Below are 16,540 nucleotides of genomic sequence, written 5' to 3'. Positions count from 1 at the left end.
CCAGCTGGAAGTCGTTCGTCACGGGTGGTTCAATTCTGCCCTCGCTCACAGGTGCTGGCCATTGTCGATTGCCCGCGATCCTCGCTCCCCCCCCCGTACCGTGCAGGTGCAGCTGCAGCAGTGGAGCTGGTGGATTCCGTGAAACTCCAACGTGAACGACCATATTGAGTTAACACGCGAATCAATTCACACGCAGTTCAGACGTTCTGGGTGTTTGTTTACGTGTATATGTAGGTGATTTTAGTGTTTCAGGTGTGTATGTGTGTGTGTGAAGAAGCTAGTGAAGAAGGCAGTACAATTTATTTTCGTTTGTAACATCAAATAGACGCACGTGTGGATATTCATCTGCCTCAGATTTCGTGCTTCGACTGTGGTGCTGTTGGTTTTGGGCTGCGTACGTCGATGGGAATAGTGATAACAAATAGCTGAGCGTGATGTTTCATACGTTAAACGGAAGAAGAGCGACTATTTGTCAGTAAAATAATAAAATATTTTACACAAATTAAATATTTTAAAGCAACTTACAGCAAAACTTATGATACTTGTGACTCTAACGATCAGAAGTCCAGTGAAGCCGGTGTTGATCAGTGACATACTTTATAGACGTCTAGCACTGACACGTGTCCTAGCTTTCAAACGTTCTAATAGACCAGCAGGGAACGAAACAACATAAAAACGCCTACCATTCCAACCATTCCAGACAAACCGTGGTGCGTGGTGCGTACAGGTGTAAATCGATGCATGTTGAGCACGCATCCAGTCAAGTGGTGTCTATCCATCGTACGCGTTTTTGCCATAACACGGAATTTGGCAAGTTCACGAACCACCGGGTACTCATGATTCGGAAAATGCTGACTTTCCGGCTCGGGACGATTGAGTGTTACGATTTATGACGCGACGGCACTTGGTGACGAAAGTAACACGAATAAAAACAGCTTGCAAGGTCGGCCAACGAGCCCTGGGGCATCGGTGTGCATGTTGTGCAGGAGTTCACAACCAGTTCTCACCAAAATGCTCTTTTGATTGCTTAGTATTTTAATGCGATCAGTTTTGTTTTTTCGCAGCGTTGTGAAGTTGACGAAATGAATGCTTAAGTGTGAGGTGTATTGTAAAACAACGCTAAATAATCGACAACAGTTGATTCGATCTCGTTTGCTGCAGTTGGTGATACAGAGTAGTTTAAATTCGACACATTCTTAAAACAGTTCTTCAGTGTGAATTTGTGCATTCAAACAACTGCATCATGGCAAAACTGAAAATAGTCGGCGGGCGGCCTATAACGATGGATGAAGCGATCGTAAGTTTGCCATAAATCGTTTAAAGTTATATTAAAATGACAACGTTCAAAAATCCGTTGTAAATTAATGTTTTCTGATAAATGAATGTTAAGACTTCATTTTTCGTAAATAGTCGTATTAAGGTCCAATACCGGACCACTGCAATTGTTAAAATCTACGAATTTTGTTAGTAAAAGTGTGTCTTTATGACTAAAAGGTATTCCTAACTAATGAATTATAATTCATAACTTTCTTATTTTATTTTATTTATATTTAAAGATTATATTAATCTTGTGAAAGAGAAAAATAATCTTGATAACAAATCATTTTTCAATGATTGGTTGGTTCAAATGGTTTGAAGAGAATTTAATATTTAAAGGGTAAAAATTACAATAAATTTTAAAATTACTATCATTTAATTGTTGTTATATTAAAGAACTGACAAATGTAAAAAGAAATTGCTGCAAGAGACTTTTATATTGCTCACACTCAAGCGCTGTCTTCTGTTAATCGTTAATTTCGGTCTTTCAACTAACTTCATCGTACCTCAATATTTTTCAACACGTCGTCAAGCTTTTTGTGAGATGTTTTGATAATGCTATTGTATTTTCAATGCCATAATTCGAAACCAAAAATCAAACAATTTTCGGTGCGTACTTTAAAATATTCATAAAATTGTGCAGAGCGAATAATTTCCACGTCCTAAACCAATTATTCCTCTTTATCGACACAACAACCTCAAGAGGTCTAGCCTGCACTTTCTGGCTTCTTTTACTTTAATTACCCGCACAAGTATAGTCAGTCCTGCGTACGGGGAATTGATCAAAATGGGATTTTGGACCGGTTCTTCCGTGTGTCCCAAGTCCCAAGAAATAATGGGCGGTTATGTTTGAGTGTACGTGTTAGCAAAATTATAATCTCAAGCCATGAGACTCCCAACAGAGTAACGAACTTAGTTGGAAGAAGGGCTTCTTAGCAAAAAATAGTGGCAGATGTTATAGTATTATAGGCATATTACGCTTCACGCACCATAAATTTGAATTTGCACTAATTGATACATACTGAAATACTGAAATTATATTACGTAACGTATAACATTGCGGTTGACCAGATGGTGTAGCTAGTAGTCGGCCTGGGTCATCAGTGCTAGTACCAATTCCCATCCGGATATTTTTTTCCATTTCTTTATAGCACGGACTTGGCTATGAAGCTAGTTGGCAAAAATCAAATCGATCATTACCATTAGCATTTCATTAAACTCCCTCATGTAAACGAATATCGAATAAAGGACATCTTGGTACGGATGCAGCCAGGAAAGTACGCAGCCAGTTTGCTTTTCACGTTTTTCTGACGACAACCGACTTGAAAAGAGGAAATCGTATCGTGTACTACCGGTTCGACAACAATGATTAGATAAATAAATTCCATATCAAGTTTATAAGTTGAATAATTGATACATTAATAAGGTATATTAGTTATAATTAATGATCAAATAAGCATCAGCCAAATTTGAGAAAGAATTGTCTATAATGTAGAATGCAATGCTACTCGTTCTCATTATACGTTAACATTTTTCATCCTTTTCAAGAATTGAACATCAAATATGATGACTAAACTTGACTGTGGATTATCTTTCCTCGGTAGGAACTGCGACAAACGGTATTTGGATCGGCAGCCAGTCCTCCACGTGGTGAATGGACACGTACTGGATTTACGTTCGGCCCTGCAAACCAGGTATAGGACATACCCTAATTCTACTCTGTTTCCCACTCAATCAACGTTTACTTCTCATCGACAGGAATACCCGTACGGACTGCGTACACCTCGAAATGCAACGCGAGGCATGCAGTCCGTCCTGCAGGCACACATTATCAAGCAGTTTATATTCGACAACAAGCCCCGTGAGAAGTCGGTTCCGCTCGAGGAGCTGCTGAAGCCTACCGAGGCAGAACAAGCCCTGTCCCTGTATACCGCCATGTCGGACATACTGTGGAACATTGGGGAAAAGACGAAGGCGATCGTAGCGTTGCCGGGCGAGGCGTCCCACATACCGCACAGCCACGTCTACTTTCAGGACAATGTCACGGAGAAGCTGTACTTCTTCGAGTTTACCAAGCTGGACGATCTGCAGATTTTTATGAAGCGGTATTTGCCCTACGTAAGTGTGAACTGTGTGCAAAAGCAGTGACGGTAACTCGCAAACGTTGGATGGGTCCGTTCGACAAGGGACCATTTTTACGCCACCTGTTTCGCTCTCTGTTTGTAGTTTACAGAAAATCCGGGCCCGGGAACATTGCTCTATCTGTACAGTGCTGTATTAACGCGCGGCATGGAGAACATGCGCAACGACTTGGATGCACCGAAGGGCGCACATCTAATGGGACCCCACGAGGAAGGTTCACTCAACGTCATTACCCTGCTGCTAACAGGTCGTGCGACACCGTACCTGCACAACGGTGTCGTGTACGTCGGGGACGAAGATCACTACGTAAGTGAGCGCCACTGTCGCAACGTTCGAGCCATATGCTAATGCACTCGATGCTTCCAGGCCGTACCACAATTCGGAATTCTTAGCCGTGGTGCAATCGGTCTACTGGTTTGGGAAGGAGAAAATGAAGCGATGCGCTCAGCATCACGTATGCCCGGTTCACGGCTTAAAACTCCGGCCACACCCGTATGGGTTAGCTGCTGCTGTGGACATTACGGCGTACTGTTCAACTCCAACCGAGAACTGCTGCGTAACTATCACGCCGAAAAGCGATTCGAGCTGCATTACTACACTTGCGCCGGTTGTTACCTTTCGATGACCGTCGATAACCGCGGACAGGACGAGGGCGGCGGCGATACCGGTGACCAGGACGGTGACCGGAAACGGGACGATATGGTGTCTACGCCGCTGGAAAGACTTATACACACGAAATGGATGGACGCCAAGATCACGTATCATGGCGCATTGCCCGCCTCGTTGAACTTCTAAAAGATAGTATGGTTATTTTGTGTGATGTTTCACCTATTAGAACGCAATAACGACGATTGTGAGCAGTGTTTCCGCCTTTCGATTATCCCCGCACGCACGTACTGGTTGAGGGTGTGCTTTCCATGCAGCGGAAATAATCGCTCTGTTTTCTTTTATTTCAGTATTTAATTTCTCTCCGAACGGCTGCAACGGCTGATTCTGTTGGATTGGATCACACTGGAAGGAAACTGGTCGCTTGCAAAACCTAAACTAAACGTTACAATTATACCGCAAACCAACCAACCCGCCCTTAAACAGACGCACGTTCTGCTTGCTTTTTCCGAATAAATAGGGAATAAATTGTTCTGCGCTTAGTTTCTTTTTATTGATCGTTTAAATCAAAAAAGAGTCATCGTCAGCGTGATTTCTTCATGCTACAAACGTTCACTTAAATCATTTATCATTTCGAATTTCACCAACAGTTTTGCAGCACATGAAGATACTTTCACTACGCTTATCATATGGCTTCATGGGATGGTTATCATTACATTTTGGCAGCGTCCTTTTTGCGGAAACTACGAAGCAGAGTTGCTGCGATTCTAAGCACCAACTAAAGGTAAAGCTAACGATCTTCATAGTATCTTCTTTCTAATGTGAAGGGCATTCGTGTCCTTCAGCCCTGTAGAACTGGATCTCCGAAGTCTAATTTTTATCCTTATAGATAATGTTACACTTAGATTTACTTCAGACTTTCTTGGCTATTGCCAAAACACAGCCTTCGCAATGCTATCGAAAAGCTTTACCACATTAGACGCTGTGGATGAGAATAGTTTTCCCATGCTATTTCCTTTCGAAAGAACAGAGCAAATGTTGCAACATTGATAGCAATGTTTGTTATCAATTCTATCATTAGAGCGCCTCTAGAAGTTCCTCCTTTACGCAATAACCGCAACACAAGAAATGGTAAAAGAAAGTACCTTACCTCAATCAGTTGCTGTAGCGCTATTGATGCTAGTATGGACAATGAGCAGAGCAGTTTGTATCCATACGATTGGTGCTGCATGCTTGCCTTCCATAGCAGGAACCCACCGATTGTGTACAACGGCACTGGCAAGTACCTTGCGTACCACCAGCGCCCGAAAAAGCGATTCCACAGATAGAACGTGTAATGCCTATTGTCTGCCAATAAGTACGGATGCACGATCGTGTTGTAGTGCACGACTGCGGCGAACATGACGCATACCACCACAAGGATATACCATTTACGCAATGCTGCTCGCAGGATTGTTTTACTTGCCGGCAGTACCAATGAAGCGCTGAACGTCGCAAAGAACAAGACAAAATAAAACAACTGCAATGAGACATAAAATCAGTATTAAAATGTTAGAATCTTCCCCTTCGGCATAGTGTAATATTGCTTACCTGTGGCAAGTGTACGGCAGCCTCGTGTGCCGATTTATCGCCTATCACTATTGAACCATTCCATATGAGAAATGCGATAAAGCCACCAATCACGATAGCGTACGCCCAAAAACGATCGATCATATCGCCAACAAGATCGAGCATACGTTTGGGAGAAAGCAATGTCTGTGTCAAGCTTCCACGGGCTAACAACAAATCGATGGCTCGCGAGCCGCACGCGAATCCAACCCATACGATGTTTGTTTGACGCATCAGCACTGCACAGAAGCCCCAGAAAGCGGCCCAATTGTGGCGACGTTTCTCACTGGCCAGCAGCAACAGCAGCACGGCCGTCACAGAAAGCACATCCGTGTAGTAGAGATGCGAAAAGAAATATAGAGGCGGAAGTAACGAAAGGGAAGCTGTTTCCAGTAACAGTGTGGTGTATCCTTTCTGGTTTAGAAAGCATTGTCGCAGTTTGTAAATCAGCACTACATTCACAATTGACGCGATAAACGATGTTAGTCTCAGGTTGTACACCGAACAGGCCTCGAGGGGTCGCAGAACCAGCGCGGACGCCAGATATAGGCCAGGAAATGTAGTTATCTTTGGATCCCACTAGTAAGGAAGAAGAGGAACCGAATTACAATCAATTGAGCATCATAGGGGAAGTCTGTTTTTGTACTTACTACTTGGAACCGGCCGTGGCAGTAATGGTTGCCCTGCCGCAAATGAAACTCCTCATCGATAACGAGTTGTGTCGTTTCGTACACTTTGTTAAACACCAGGAAGGAAAATGTTGAAAAACCAAGAAAGCAAACCAATGGAACTAGCTTGTCGATCATCGTTTGGCTTTATCAGTGTACATTTCGGTTCAAACACTAGGCAGAAGTTGCGTTGCTGTTGAAACGTGGAGTTTGTTTACCACTCGGTAACAATTTGAGCGCAGCTGATTGACAGTGCTGTACACAAAGCATACCGCACTGCTCAAAATATTTGAAAATCTAAACGAGTTTGCGATCAATTCTACTCGATCTGCGATATATTCACATAACATTAAATACGTCAAAATACTCAGGTCTTAAACATATGAATGCTTTCTTTTCTTTTGCCCAATTTCATTCATTTTCGGATATTAATTATTGCGTATCCATAAAAATTTTTTGTGACACGTCAGTCTGCCACCTAAAAACCCTGCAATTTCATGACAGCTGTCAATCTAAACAGGGGTTTGTTTACATTTTCCCGGCGACAGAATACGTGAAATATTTCATTACACCAGATTCAAACTCGAATAAAAACCCGTTTTATTGTGCATATTTTACAGCAACATCAGCAACAGCAAAACTCAGTTTCCTTCCAACGTAATCCAAACTAAAAACGATAATTTGTTTCAAAATTTAATAATTGTTACTGCTCGTACACATTGTTAGAAGAAACATCACGCAAAAAATAACTATTTCTTCTTTTAGGCATTCAATCAAAATCCCTGTTTATTCTATCTTCCGATCATCGTAAGAAGGTTGCAGCCGGCGAATGTGTAGAAATGCAGCATTTCACTGCGCACGTGGAACGAATCCTATGTACAGGCCATCCCTTGGCTTCAGCGTCAACTGCATCGTTAGCTTTGGTTCCGGACCGGCTGAAGTCAGCTTAAAGTTACGAATAACCTTCGATACAGTACTTTTCAGCTCTAGCATCGCAAACTTTTGTCCTGCAACCGGATATAAAACACGATACCTTTCATCAATCTGTTGCATTCGATGAGTTATTCCGAAAGTACTTACCGATACAATTGCGAGGACCCGCACTGAACGGTACGTAAGCATATGGGCTGGACTGTTCCATGGTACGATCCGGTGCAAACCGCTCGGGATCGAAACGCTCCGGATCGGGAAACAAGGTAGGATCTCGGTGCATGTGCATGATGCCGATGTTAAAGTTTGATCCTTCCGGAACAATTTTGTCCCCTGAAGATTGTAACCCGAGGCTTATTACTTCTAGTTCTCAACCCACATTGTACTATTGCACCTACCTAGCTCAACATTCTCGGTGAATCGTCGTGCGATGATGGGTACCGGTGGATACAGTCGGAGCGACTCCTTGATCACCATCTCCAGATACTTCATATCTTGCAGATTACGATGGCTCACCGGTGTGTACGGATCGGTTCCCACGATATCTGCTATTTCTTGGTATACCTTTTCCTGTACCTCCGGATGACGGGCAAGCAGCAGTAAGGTGAATGAAATCGCTATCGTGGTCGTATCGTGACCTTCAAACATGAACGTATCCACCTCCTCCTGAATTTCCTTATCCGTTAACGGTCGACCATCAATCGTAGCTTGCAGCAGCACATCCAAGAATGCCATCCGACGCTTCGTACCTATGTCAGCCATGTCTTCATCTTCCACCGTACCACCAATCACACCGCCACCCTGCTCCATCAATTCTTTCCGTCGGGATTGGATGATCTTCGTGGTGAAATCGTGCAGCACCTTAATGATCCGATCCTGCCGTCCCTTGTCGGCGGAAAGATTAAACAGGAAGTCAACCCGTTGCCACACCTTTACGAAGCGCCCCGTAAGCACCAGGCTTAGCTCGGTAATAGCTTTCACATACGCCGAGTCGGCATCAGTTTGTGCGTTGATCGAAGTACCCATTGCCGTTTCACAAATAATGTCCAACGCCGCCAGCGTCACGTATGGATAGATGTTCACCAGCGATCCATTCGCCTCCGGACGCAATCGGTCAGCCAGAATGCAGCTCTGCTTGTGGAACACCTCGATAAACTGATCCAAAATTTTGAAGTGAAAAGCTGGCGTGAGGATCTTGCGCTTGTTGAACCATTTCTGTCCCGTGCTCAGCAACAAACCGTCCCCTAGCCATGGCACGAGGAATTTGTACAGCTCGCTTTTGCGAATCTGCTTCTGGCTGCTCAGCACTGTTTCGTTGTACTTTACATTGGTGCAGAACAGTGCCAACCGGTTCCCGATCCAGACGCGAAACAGGTTGCCATACTTATTTCGCAGCTCCGACACGAAATCGATTATGTCTGGAAAAAAGAATTATATGACCTTGAGTGTTGTTGGGACGTTCACGGCACATATGTTTTGGCGAATACTTCACACAATTGCAAATATATCAAATCACGTACGGAAGCTACCAGACACACCACACCTTACACTGTACATAAAGAGGATGCTAATTATAATGCCTAACAAGAAGAGATACCTCTTCAAACCGTTTTGTTATGTTCTGTTACAGTAAAAACGACCTCCAACAGTTCCAATTACACCACGAAGTACCTTCAGGCTTTAGATTAATGTAGAGATAGAAGCAGCCCACAACCGGCAGTGGTAATGGTCCCGGGATGTTTTTGCCATACTTCAAATTTTGCCGCACCAGCAGATAGTTGAGCGTGAGGATCACCACCAGAAGGGCTAGCAAAATTTGCACCACCATCTCACACACACGCTAAAAGGTTCGAAGATGAATGAAACAACTCGTTAGCGCGTCTTTATGCCGAACAATCTTACAAAGCGTGTCCGCCGTAGTTGCGACGCCGGCGATGACTGTTGAAAAAACTACAAAATATGAGAGCATATTCTACAATATTTACTGCGATTGTTGGCTTGTTGCGCGCGTGTGAGTAAGCGGTGGGTTTGTTTTGCGCCGCGTTTTGCGAGATAAGCGCGATTCCAAGCATGTGCAACGTTGCGTGCGTACAACCATTGAGGCGCGAATGTCGATGAGTACGCAAAGATGTGGGCTATAGTCATTGATCTCATCGCTCTGAATGCTGTACCAATACGAACTTATCGGCGGTACGATATTGTAACAACACATCAAAGCGGTGCAAACAAACAACACGGCACCATCAAGTCAATTGTATGGTTCAAAAGGCTTACTAGTGATTAGGGCCACCTTTCCCCCCCGACCATAGTACAACGTGTAGATTATTTTTTTCTGGCTTACAACGACATCTCGGTCAGAGTGCACCGATTGCACGCCTGTTAAATCCGCACAGTCATTAAATCCGGGCTAATATACTGCATTAGCAACATTTGGGGATAACATTTTGCAATAAACGACAATGTACTAAACAATGATGTACTAAAAAACAACAACACATTGATTTGAAATACAACTAAATAATTAAATAAAACCATTACCATACGGATTTTTTCCCGCATACATCAACACATTCCCTATAACAGGGACCGGTTTCGGTCCCGAAATATTAACCGATTTTTTGAACGACCAATCGTGAAAAACATAGCGCAGCAAAACTAGCACAATAAACGTTAATAGAAACTGCACAAACATCTTGCCAAATGTTCTGTATTGCAAGCTTGCTAAATATTTGTTCCGCGTTCCTCTTCTGCCGAAAGTCTCGTCACTCACTAAGCGCAACTCCAACGTGTCGTACACCGTATAACAATTTTGATCAATTGTGCTTGTTATCAAACAGTTCTAATGTTAATGATTAGATAGTATACGTTTACCACACATGGCTTTCGATATCGGAATAGTATCAGATAAGATGCATTTATTATTGTAAGGTATAAATCACCGATTACAGTCGACAATTAATCTGCGCTAAATTTAATTCTATTACCTTTCGCATATTCCGACGCCTTCACCATTGTAGAGAATGTGATCAACTTCCAACGAAGTTACAACAACAGCTTTCGAAATTTGTATCAAGTTTCCATAATATATCTTAATATTCGATCAGAGATGCTTAAATGCTAGGATATCTCACCCGTGTAGAGAGTAACGTGTAGAGTGTCACGTGTTTGAGTGGCTGCGTACACTGGCTGCGTCCGTGATTTTGAAAACTCAGGACGAAATATATTGTTACTGGCGGATCGCTGATGTAACTACGCTGGACGTTTGTAAATTTAGATGAATGTACGAAAAATTATTATAATTTACTGTAATGGCTTTGTAACCCAAAAATCAGTCATTTGAAATGTTAGACCAGTAGCATGTGACAATCGGACTAGCTAATGTATCAAGCTAATATGTAATTGCGTAAACTGTACTTCATGCATTTTATTATCTAAACAAAAAATCTGAACTACCATCCCAGGAATTCAAGTTAGATTTAATTAAGCATTGAAGAATGAAGCGTCTAATATTCGTCTAATATCCTCGCCCAACGACATTCTCGCCCAAAAGCTTAATAAACTCTTGACTTCAATCGAACGTAAATTCCCTTCTCGGGACGCAGAATCAGTTCAGCGATGAATGATTCATCATACTGTCCGGCCGGTGGCAATATTTCATAATATCGCAACACTTTGCTGGTAAGGCTCTTGATTTCGGCGATGGCGAACTTCTGCCCAATGCAATTCCTAGGTCCAGCACTGAACGGCACATACTGGTACGGATTCGTCCTTTCCGCCGAGGTTTCCACGTTGAACCGCTCCGGATCAAACTTTTCCGGATTGGGGAAGAATTCGGCATTGCGGCCGAGGAAAAATGGCATTATGATTGCATTCGAACCCGCCGGGAATATTTTACCATCTGAAAGAGAGTTTATGTCCAGTGGCATGAGTGATATGTTCAAAAAAAAGTTACGCGTGCAATATACTCACTAATTTCGACATCTTCCAACATTCTACGGCCAATCATCGGTACCGATGGATACATCCGAAGCGTTTCCTTGATCACCAGATCGAGATAGTTCATATCGTTCAGCATCGCCATGGTAACGGGCCGCGTACGATCATCTCCAACAATGTTTCGCACCTCATCAAACACTTTCTGCTGTACTTCGGGATGCTTCGCAAGGTTATGCAGCAAGAAGCTGATGGCCGACGTCGTCGTATCGTGTCCCTCGAACATGAACGTATCGACCTCCTCACGTATCTCTAGATCCGTCAACGGTTGTCCATCGATTTTCGACTGCAGCAACATATCCAAGAATGCCATCTTCTTCTTAATGCCCAAATCGTTCTCATTGATGTCGAGCGCGTTGGTCTTCCCGGTCTGTAGCTCCTTTTGTCGATTCTTGATGACACTGTCCGTATATCCGTGCAATACCTTCAGCGCTTCCAACTGCTTGCGGCGGTTCGAAGAAAGACGATAGAAAAACTCATAGCGAATAAGGAAATTAAACAATCGAATCTGCACCAAATTCGTTATGCTGAAATGGGGACATTTTTAAAAGCATAAATTCATTAGCTGAGATGCCAACTGCCAAGCTAACGGCGTTACATACTCCTTCACGGCCTGCACGTACTCCGATTCGGTGTTCAGCTGAGCATTGACCTTTGTTCCCATCGCGGTTTCTAGACACGAAAAACAAACGAAACAATCACTCAGTGTGAAAAGCATTGCCCCGGGCTAATCTTGAACCTAAACCCTACCGCAGATAACATCCAACGCACACAGCGTTACGGGGCGGAAGATGTCGAACGTGCTGCCCGTTTTGGCGTGTGCTCCCAGCACCTGCACGAACGTGTTGCTCTGCTGGTCGAAAACTTCCACAAACTGCTCCAAAATTTTGAAGTGAAACGTCGGTGTGATCACCTTCCGGTGTGTGTGCCACTTCCGTCCGCTGCTGGTCAACAGTCCTTCACCCAGCCACGGTCGCACGAAGTTATACTCGATGGATTTGTCGATGTACTTGTTGCTGCTCAAAATTACCTACCATTGGACGGTACAATTATTGTTTTTGTGCTAGAAAAAACACGGTCGTCTTCTGCAAACCCAAACCTCGATGTCCTTGGGATCAGTGATAATGATGAGCATTTGCGTTCCCAACCACAACCGGAAACATTTGCCATACTGTTGAATCAATCGTCCCACGGTCGGTAAGAATTCTGTAAAACATTTTCATCAAATAAATCTCTCTCCTCAACACAAACACAAGCAAAACACATGGATCAAAGTTTGAGAATTGTAATCCTTTCACCTGCACATCAGGTCACTCTCCTCCTTGATAAGATAACGAAAGTGCATGTCGGGGATTACTTACCGGACGGTGTTTTACCAGCGAAAAGCAACCCATTTCCAATCAGCGGAAATGCAGTTGGACCACCAAGTTTTCCGCTGTGCTTAAGGAGTTTACTGAACTTTTGCACATACGCGTACAGTGCCACGGAAATGACCAACGCAACGAACGTTAACGTTGCCCCAAACATGGTGAGGAATGTTTCCGGTGCTCCAGACTCGCCGAAACCAAACTACCGACTGATGCGAGATTTGCCGCATCGACTGTCAACGAAGGTCGATTTATTATCAGAGGACGCTAGAATTTATTAGATTAGAAAACACACGAAGTGTTCCCGAACCTAAGTTGTTATTGCCAAAGTCGATTTGCCAGAAATTTGTCGATTCACTGTACCGCTTTGCTTGTGATTATGAACTTATTCACACACACACATACACTACTACGCGAATGGTTCAATGTGTCTGAAAGATTCGTCAGTTAGCGTTCAACGTGACCATAAGCAACGAACCCGGGTTCTTTTGTTGTTCAGTTTTTTCGTAAATCATATCCTATTCTTCTTGTATAAATGTTAAAAGGGTGATGAAATTATTACCATTCCTTTTTTTATTCAATAAATATGGCCATAACAACCACACACACACAGACATACTTTAATATCACATTCTCTCTCGACCATTCTTAATACACTCTTGGTTTCAAACGAACGAACACACCATGCTCGGGTCGCAAGATCAGTTCCGCAATGAACGATTCGTCTTGCTTGTCTGCCGGTGGTAGAATCTCGTAATGACGGAGCACTTTGCTGACCAGGCTCTTTAGCTCCGCTACCGCAAACTTCTGTCCGATACAGTTCCGTGGCCCAGCACTGAACGGGATGTACTGATAGGGGTTTGTCTTTTCCGCCGACCTTTCCACATTGAATCGCTCCGGATCGAACCGTTCGGGATCAGGGAAATAGCGCGCATCTCGTCCAAGGAAGAATGGCATAATGATCAAGTTGGCTCCGGCTGGGAAGATCTTCCCATCTGCAAACAAACGATAATTTGATTAGCTGGAACAGTTGCTCCTCGAAATACTGGTGCTCATCTTACTAATTTCGGTTGTTTGTATCATTTTCCTTCCAATCAGCGGTACCGATGGGTACAGTCGTAGCGTTTCCTTGATCACCAGATCAAGATAGCTCATATCGTTCAGCATTGCCATGGTAACGGGCCGCGTACGATCATAACCAACAACGGTCTGCACCTCATCAAACACTTTGTGCTGAACGTCGGGATTTTTCGCCAAACTCAGCAGTAGGAAGCTGATGGCCGACGTCGTCGTATCGTGTCCCTCGAACATGAACGTGTCCACTTCCTCGCGTATCTCGAGATCCGTCAGCGGACGACCATCGATCGTCGCCTGCAGCAACATGTCCAGGAATGCCATACGCTTCTTGATGCCAAGATCCTGATCGCTGCCCTCTTCCGTTTCTTCAATGTTCGATTTAGCTTCCAGCTGCTGACGCCGTCCCTTAACCACACTGTCCGTATAGTCGTGCAGAATCTTTAGCACCTTCCGTTGCTTGCGACAGTTTGCGGACAGGCGAAAGAAAATGTCGTACCGTATCAGAAAGTCGTAAAATCTCAACTGTATGAGATTTGTGATCCTGAAACAAAAACGGATCAAAGAAAAAAAAAAAGTGTTTCAAATAATATATCCATTTCGGTGGTGCACATTCCTTGCCGTACTCTTTCACTGCTAGCACATAGTTGGACGTGGAGTTAATCTGTGCATTCACTTTCGTTCCCATGGCTGACTCTGTGTAATTAAAAAAATACTTTAGGTGGTACGAGTAGTAACCGAATAAACCGAATAAGCCGATGTATTACCACAAATGACATCCAATGCGCACAGTGTCACCTGTGGGAAGATGTCGAAGGATTTGCCCGACTCCGCCAATGGTTGCAGCATCTTGACGAACGTTGTGCTTTGACGATCGAATATCTCCACAAACTGTTCCAGAATCTTGAAGTGAAATGTTGGGGTGATCACCTTCCGGTGTGTGTGCCACTTTCGTCCACGACTCGTCAGCAATCCTTCTCCCAGCCATGGGCGAATAAAGTCGTACTCTGTTGATTTATCGATATATTTTGGACTGCTCAACAGTACCTGAGTATTAAATATATTGAATTGAAGAAAAAACAATTAAAAGAACTATTTTGGGCATGTAAATCGTTAATTTTGTTAATTGAAGCTAATTAATGATGAGTCAATGATCATTAACTTAACACAAACAAGCCATCCTAAAAAAAACCTCCCCAGAACTCTTTATTGTATAGACAAAGAGAAAACTGGTTCTGTTGATGTTTTTATACAATGAACTTAAAACGACACTTTTTGTTACTGATTCTACAGCCGCAATAAAATGTTGAACGCAAGCACTACACATAACATCATCACACCATTCGTTGCAATTAATCTTCCACTCATCCATTAGCCATACCGTGAAACTTTAATCAGTCCAAGCGTCGTCTCCATGTGGTGTGACGCGCTCCGTTCGACCGTGGCATTGAGTTTCAGATTCACGGCCAGCAATATGCACTTGCACTTTTTCTCTTTTTTTTCTACACAACCGCGTCAGGGTTAAACGAGGCTACTGGTGGTTAGTGGTATACTGATGTTAGTTCACGAATTGACAGGGTAGCGACATACCTCGATATCCTTTGGATCGACTATAACGATCGCCAGCTGGGTACCGAGCCATACCCGAAAGCAATCACCATACCGCTTCAGCAGATCACCAATGATCCGTAGAAATTCTGAGAATAAAATAAACACACAGCACATCACATCTGATATTTCACGATCACACGAGGATGGCCCGTTGGTGTATTGGAAGTGGCACCGATCTTCACAAGACAGGCCTCGGACCAAAATCCCAACCGAACCCTATCCCCCGTAGCAAATACTGACGTAGTAAGGCAGAAATGAGACGATGCGAGAATTATGTTCCCTTACCAGCGGGAGATTTGTTCAAAAATAGTAACCCACTGCCAATGATTGGGTACGCTGGTGGACCTCCCAATTTGCCTGTGTGCTTTAGCATCTCGCCAAACCGCTGATAGACAAATAGCACAACCAGCGCGGCTAGTGCCATCAGTGCTGCAGCCAGCGAGAAAACCATCGTTGCAACTCACAAGTTCACTAGCTACCACTTATTCCTTTGACTTCTAATCAATCACTGAGCAGCTCCCGACGACCGCCGTCCGTTGCCATTTATTCTTTACCGTTTGCCTACATTAGAACGATCGTGCTTGCGAGGGCAGGTGCAGCCAGTGGCTGAACTTGACATGTTGGCGCGGCTGCTACACTTAACGCGGTAGCCTCCGTACCCTACCTAGCTACGCGTTGCCTCGCTCCTAGCTGTAGTATTTTGCAAGGAAGGTCTACTAGTTCGCAGCACTGGTAGGAAGCTAGTTGTACTATTGCCTGGGTCCGTACGGTGTGGAACGTACAAGTTCACGTACACGCTAGGAGGCCATTTAATCATTGCTCATTTCCGATTTTAAAGGTGTAAACTTTGCTGCTGTGTTTGTTGCTCTCGGAAAACGAGTTTTAATCTTCCAGCGGCTAACGCACTGCGCAGTTATTACATAAGCGTAATAATACTGTATTATAATAGTTTGAAAAAATTGTACCACACTATCGCATAGTAATGATGTGAATAACATGACGTAATGAGAGGATTGTTGGCATATTTTCTTTTTCTTTGCATGAATCTTACAAACAACAGTGTCTTATCGCTGTGCGAACTTGCAAGCGCATGGAAGCCGCCCTTACCCTACTTTTGATAAAGCGATAACCCAAAACAGAATCCTGCTTCAATGCGCGCTCGCGAAAGTAAGTCAGTTATAAATGGATGATCTAGAAACAGCGGACCAAGATCAAGCCCATGTT

The 16,540-nt window shown here is 43.7% G+C and overlaps 5 protein-coding genes across 5 annotated transcripts; 1 reads left to right on the top strand and 4 right to left on the bottom strand.

Annotated features, from left to right (window-relative positions):
• Window positions 1-195: 195 nt before the first annotated feature.
• Window positions 196-4,599, top strand: LOC128309673 (inactive ubiquitin carboxyl-terminal hydrolase MINDY-4B). Its single transcript, XM_053046113.1, has 6 exons — window positions 196-252; window positions 1,065-1,297; window positions 2,922-3,011; window positions 3,076-3,435; window positions 3,544-3,765; window positions 3,826-4,599. The coding sequence occupies exons 2-6, from the start codon at window positions 1,244-1,246 to the stop codon at window positions 4,252-4,254; spliced, it is 1,155 nt and encodes a 384-aa protein (XP_052902073.1). The 5' UTR covers window positions 196-252; window positions 1,065-1,243; the 3' UTR covers window positions 4,255-4,599.
• A 32-nt stretch (window positions 4,600-4,631) lies between these two features.
• Window positions 4,632-6,559, bottom strand: LOC128309671 (putative Dol-P-Glc:Glc(2)Man(9)GlcNAc(2)-PP-Dol alpha-1,2-glucosyltransferase). The gene is made up of 3 exons (XM_053046111.1): window positions 6,324-6,559; window positions 5,656-6,252; window positions 4,632-5,584 (listed from the first exon to the last, which is right to left on the bottom strand). Exons 1-3 carry the CDS (start codon window positions 6,477-6,479, stop codon window positions 5,033-5,035), a joined length of 1,305 nt encoding a protein of 434 aa, XP_052902071.1. The 5' UTR covers window positions 6,480-6,559; the 3' UTR covers window positions 4,632-5,032.
• A 497-nt stretch (window positions 6,560-7,056) lies between these two features.
• Window positions 7,057-9,193, bottom strand: LOC128309669 (cytochrome P450 4d2-like). Its single transcript, XM_053046109.1, has 4 exons — window positions 8,943-9,193; window positions 7,670-8,689; window positions 7,422-7,604; window positions 7,057-7,348 (listed from the first exon to the last, which is right to left on the bottom strand). The coding sequence occupies exons 1-4, from the start codon at window positions 9,097-9,099 to the stop codon at window positions 7,191-7,193; spliced, it is 1,518 nt and encodes a 505-aa protein (XP_052902069.1). The 5' UTR covers window positions 9,100-9,193; the 3' UTR covers window positions 7,057-7,190.
• A 1,629-nt stretch (window positions 9,194-10,822) lies between these two features.
• LOC128309670 (cytochrome P450 4d1-like) lies at window positions 10,823-12,791 on the bottom strand. The gene is made up of 6 exons (XM_053046110.1): window positions 12,626-12,791; window positions 12,364-12,470; window positions 12,015-12,294; window positions 11,867-11,936; window positions 11,241-11,791; window positions 10,823-11,169 (listed from the first exon to the last, which is right to left on the bottom strand). The coding sequence occupies exons 1-6, from the start codon at window positions 12,789-12,791 to the stop codon at window positions 10,823-10,825; spliced, it is 1,521 nt and encodes a 506-aa protein (XP_052902070.1).
• Window positions 12,792-13,259: 468 nt separating this feature from the next.
• Window positions 13,260-15,767, bottom strand: LOC128298905 (cytochrome P450 4d1-like). The gene is made up of 6 exons (XM_053034712.1): window positions 15,602-15,767; window positions 15,296-15,402; window positions 14,473-14,752; window positions 14,332-14,401; window positions 13,693-14,249; window positions 13,260-13,626 (listed from the first exon to the last, which is right to left on the bottom strand). The coding sequence occupies exons 1-6, from the start codon at window positions 15,765-15,767 to the stop codon at window positions 13,280-13,282; spliced, it is 1,527 nt and encodes a 508-aa protein (XP_052890672.1). The 3' UTR covers window positions 13,260-13,279.
• Window positions 15,768-16,540: the final 773 nt, after the last annotated feature.

The sequence above is a fragment of the Anopheles moucheti genome, chromosome 2, assembly GCF_943734755.1.
Source record: "Anopheles moucheti chromosome 2, idAnoMoucSN_F20_07, whole genome shotgun sequence".
In the NCBI taxonomy this organism is placed as follows: Eukaryota; Metazoa; Arthropoda; class Insecta; order Diptera; family Culicidae; genus Anopheles; species Anopheles moucheti.
The sequence above is the reverse complement of the archived record's forward strand: the minus strand, read 5'-3'. Positions and strand labels throughout refer to the sequence as shown.

Bases quoted from the DNA above. Each gene is read 5' to 3' on its own strand.
- LOC128309673 (XM_053046113.1), top strand. From the start codon at position 1,244: ATGGCAAAACTGAAAATAGTCGGCGGGCGGCCTATAACGATGGATGAA. The intron at 3,012-3,075 runs GTATAGGACATA...TCTCATCGACAG, and splicing joins CGTTCGGCCCTGCAAACCAG to GAATACCCGTACGGACTGCG. The intron at 3,436-3,543 runs GTAAGTGTGAAC...CTCTGTTTGTAG, and splicing joins TGAAGCGGTATTTGCCCTAC to TTTACAGAAAATCCGGGCCC.
- LOC128309671 (XM_053046111.1), bottom strand. From the start codon at position 6,479: ATGATCGACAAGCTAGTTCCATTGGTTTGCTTTCTTGGTTTTTCAACA. The intron at 6,253-6,323 runs GTAAGTACAAAA...CTTCCTTACTAG, and splicing joins GCCACGGCCGGTTCCAAGTA to TGGGATCCAAAGATAACTAC. The intron at 5,585-5,655 runs GTAAGCAATATT...GTCTCATTGCAG, and splicing joins CTGCCGTACACTTGCCACAG to TTGTTTTATTTTGTCTTGTT.
- LOC128309669 (XM_053046109.1), bottom strand. From the start codon at position 9,099: ATGGTGGTGCAAATTTTGCTAGCCCTTCTGGTGGTGATCCTCACGCTC. The intron at 8,690-8,942 runs GTACTTCGTGGT...TCTTTTTTCCAG, and splicing joins CATTAATCTAAAGCCTGAAG to ACATAATCGATTTCGTGTCG. The intron at 7,349-7,421 runs GTAAGTACTTTC...ATCCGGTTGCAG, and splicing joins GGGTCCTCGCAATTGTATCG to GACAAAAGTTTGCGATGCTA.
- LOC128309670 (XM_053046110.1), bottom strand. From the start codon at position 12,791: ATGTTTGGGGCAACGTTAACGTTCGTTGCGTTGGTCATTTCCGTGGCA. The intron at 12,471-12,625 runs GTAAGTAATCCC...AATGTTTTACAG, and splicing joins CGCTGGTAAAACACCGTCCG to AATTCTTACCGACCGTGGGA. The intron at 11,792-11,866 runs GTATGTAACGCC...TCCCCATTTCAG, and splicing joins TACGTGCAGGCCGTGAAGGA to CATAACGAATTTGGTGCAGA.
- LOC128298905 (XM_053034712.1), bottom strand. From the start codon at position 15,767: ATGGTTTTCTCGCTGGCTGCAGCACTGATGGCACTAGCCGCGCTGGTT. The intron at 15,403-15,601 runs GTAAGGGAACAT...TTTTATTCTCAG, and splicing joins TTTGAACAAATCTCCCGCTG to AATTTCTACGGATCATTGGT. The intron at 13,627-13,692 runs GTAAGATGAGCA...GTTTGTTTGCAG, and splicing joins GATACAAACAACCGAAATTA to ATGGGAAGATCTTCCCAGCC.